Source organism: Oratosquilla oratoria, chromosome 19, assembly GCF_046742065.1.
Source record: "Oratosquilla oratoria isolate Oo_2021 chromosome 19, ASM4674206v1, whole genome shotgun sequence".
Taxonomy (NCBI): Eukaryota; Metazoa; Arthropoda; class Malacostraca; order Stomatopoda; family Squillidae; genus Oratosquilla; species Oratosquilla oratoria.
The window spans coordinates 64,053,538-64,056,037 of NC_134795.1; the positions used below are offsets into that span (position 1 = coordinate 64,053,538).

General features: G+C 42.2%; 1 protein-coding gene across 1 annotated transcript in view; it reads left to right on the forward strand.

Annotated features, from left to right (window-relative positions):
* The window catches only part of LOC143035694 (uncharacterized), a 2,047-nt gene extending 831 nt beyond the window's left edge, over positions 1 to 1,216 (forward strand). Inside the window, exons 2-3 of the mRNA XM_076202559.1 lie at positions 332 to 569; positions 831 to 1,216. Coding sequence (XP_076058674.1) covers positions 332 to 569; positions 831 to 1,216 — 624 coding nt within the window. The remainder of the gene's footprint in view (positions 1 to 331; positions 570 to 830) is intronic.
* Positions 1,217 to 2,500: the final 1,284 nt, after the last annotated feature.

Below are 2,500 nucleotides of genomic sequence, written 5' to 3' on the forward strand. Positions count from 1 at the left end.
GTGTATGTGTGTGTGTATTTACCTAGTTGTATCTTACGGGATGGCGTAACTACGCTCGTGGTGTTCAGTCCCTGTATCTCGCAGAATCTAAATTGTTCTTAAATTCGTGTATGGTTTTTGCACACACAATAATGATTAATAATAATAATAATAATAATAATAATAATAATGATAATAATAATAATAATAATAATTTTATTTGGCATTGAATCAATATACATGAAGTGCAGATAATGAAAAGAACACGTCATAGTTCGAAATAACAATTCCAAATGCCAAGGATAACACAAAAAAGCATGTAAGCTTATTTCCATTGTATCATTTCGTTCAGTTTGTTCCATACATCCCCCACTCTGTAGGGAAAGATATTCGTGTGTGTGCTAGATCCACATCTGCATCTAATCCAGTAGCACTTTCATATACTCTCTATGTTATTTTCGGACTTCTGGAAAGTGAAGATGTACACCATCTACAAAACGACCTTGACACAGTTTATGCTTGGGCTAATGATTCCAATATGCAGTTCAATGAAGAGAAGTTCGAGGTCTTCAGATACGGCACCAACTACGGCATTAAAGACAACACTGAACATAATGGAAGACTGCATTATACACAATCATGCACGCAAAGAACACGACATACACTTTATAAAGGATTTGTGGGAAAACCCAGTTTCGGCTGTGGCATTCCTTGGGGACACGGAACTGCTCGGACAGACAGTCTAGGGAACGACAACAACAACAACAACAACAACAACACCGAACAGCACACGGAAAGGGGAATGAAAATCACACCCAAAGCTCATGTAAAATGTCCGGGCGTTCATCTAGGTAACGATGCCACTTTCCAGCACCACATCATGCAGACCGTTAAAAGAGCACGGGAGATGGCCAGCTGGGTACTAAAGACTTTCTCCTCAAGAAAGGTACAAGTAATGCTTACCCTTTGGAAGGCGCTTATTCAACCGATCCTGGACTACTGTAGCCAACTCTGGTCACCACATAAACGAAGAGACATCCAGAACCTTGAGGCTGTCCAAAGGAATTACACCAGGAAGCACATCAGAGGGATGAAGGATCTCAACTCTTGGGATCGTCTGGAAGCACTGTGTCTCTACTCCCAACAAAGGAGGAGAGAAAGGTATAGGGCCATCTATACATGGATCCTACAGGGCCTTGTTCCCGACCCCACGCCCTCAACAATCAAGCAAGCTTAAGGCTACGGACGCACGAGAGGCTGTGTAGCCGCTCAACCGCTGCGGCTGTTTAGCCGTTTTTATAGAACACACTACTTTTAATGGAATTGCGCGCATTAGTTACTTAACCGCTAATGCGCGCAATTCCATTAAAAGTAGTGTGTTCTATAAAAACGGCTAAACAGCCGCAGCGGTTGAGCGGCTAAACAGCCTCTCGTGCGTTTCATCCTTAAGAACTTACTGGCATCCAGTCTAGGTCACGAGGGTCCAAAAATATTCAACGCCCTCCCAAAAGAAGTGATAGAGAGAAGCAAATGCTTCAAGCATGTACTGGACAGGTTTATACGGAAGGTGTCAGACGAGCCCATAGTGCCAGGCTACACCGCCATCAGTAGGTTGTCATCTAAGGCCGGCCATACACTATCATGTACACCTGACAGGTACGCCTGAACAGTCACGCCTGTCAGGTATACCTGATAGTGTATGGCGGGGAAAACTAGCCTCTCAGGCGACCTGACAACTGATGAAAATTCGATCAGTTGTCAGGTCGCCTGAGATGATAAGGAGAGAAAGTACAACTCATCTTCTCGAGAATCCATGGCGAACTGACAAAGACAGGTATGCATGAAGAGTGTGTGTGCTCCTCAGGTATCTGGTATACCTGACAGGCGTAACTTTTCAGGCGTACCTGTCAGGTGTACATGATTAATGATGATAGTGTATGGCCGGCATAACACAATAACAGACTAACTGGCCCTTGTGAGGAGGAACAGTAGGACTGGCAGAAGCGGTAGATCACTATGGCTGTGAGGGACCTCGGAACTTTTCCAAGTAAACCAAGTATCAATATTACTGGCAAGCATTATGTACTTAATAAATAAATTAAAGTCACGCATCACATTGCTATTTTCTATAAGAAAAATAAATGTCCAAAGAGAGTTTAAGTTTTGTAGGGGTGACTTTAAAGTATTTAATCTACATCCAGTTCAAATAAAGTTTTAATTTTTTTTCTTCTTTTTCTTTTCTTTTACAAACCACGCTGATTACAATGTTGGGTTGCTACCAATGATTGAAACTAACCATACAGAAATGAGAATGGATAATTTCTTGTTAGTGACCAGGATGGTTTAACTGAACATTTTTCTCTCGTAAAAGATCTTCCACGGATATGCATGAAATCGCCTGATACTCTCTATGAGGGAATAAAAGACAATATCTTCACATGTGAAGGTCTGCCTCTGAGGGGAATAAAATCGCCTGGCGGAAGCCAGAAGCACATAAACTGAAGATGTCAACCGTTTCAAA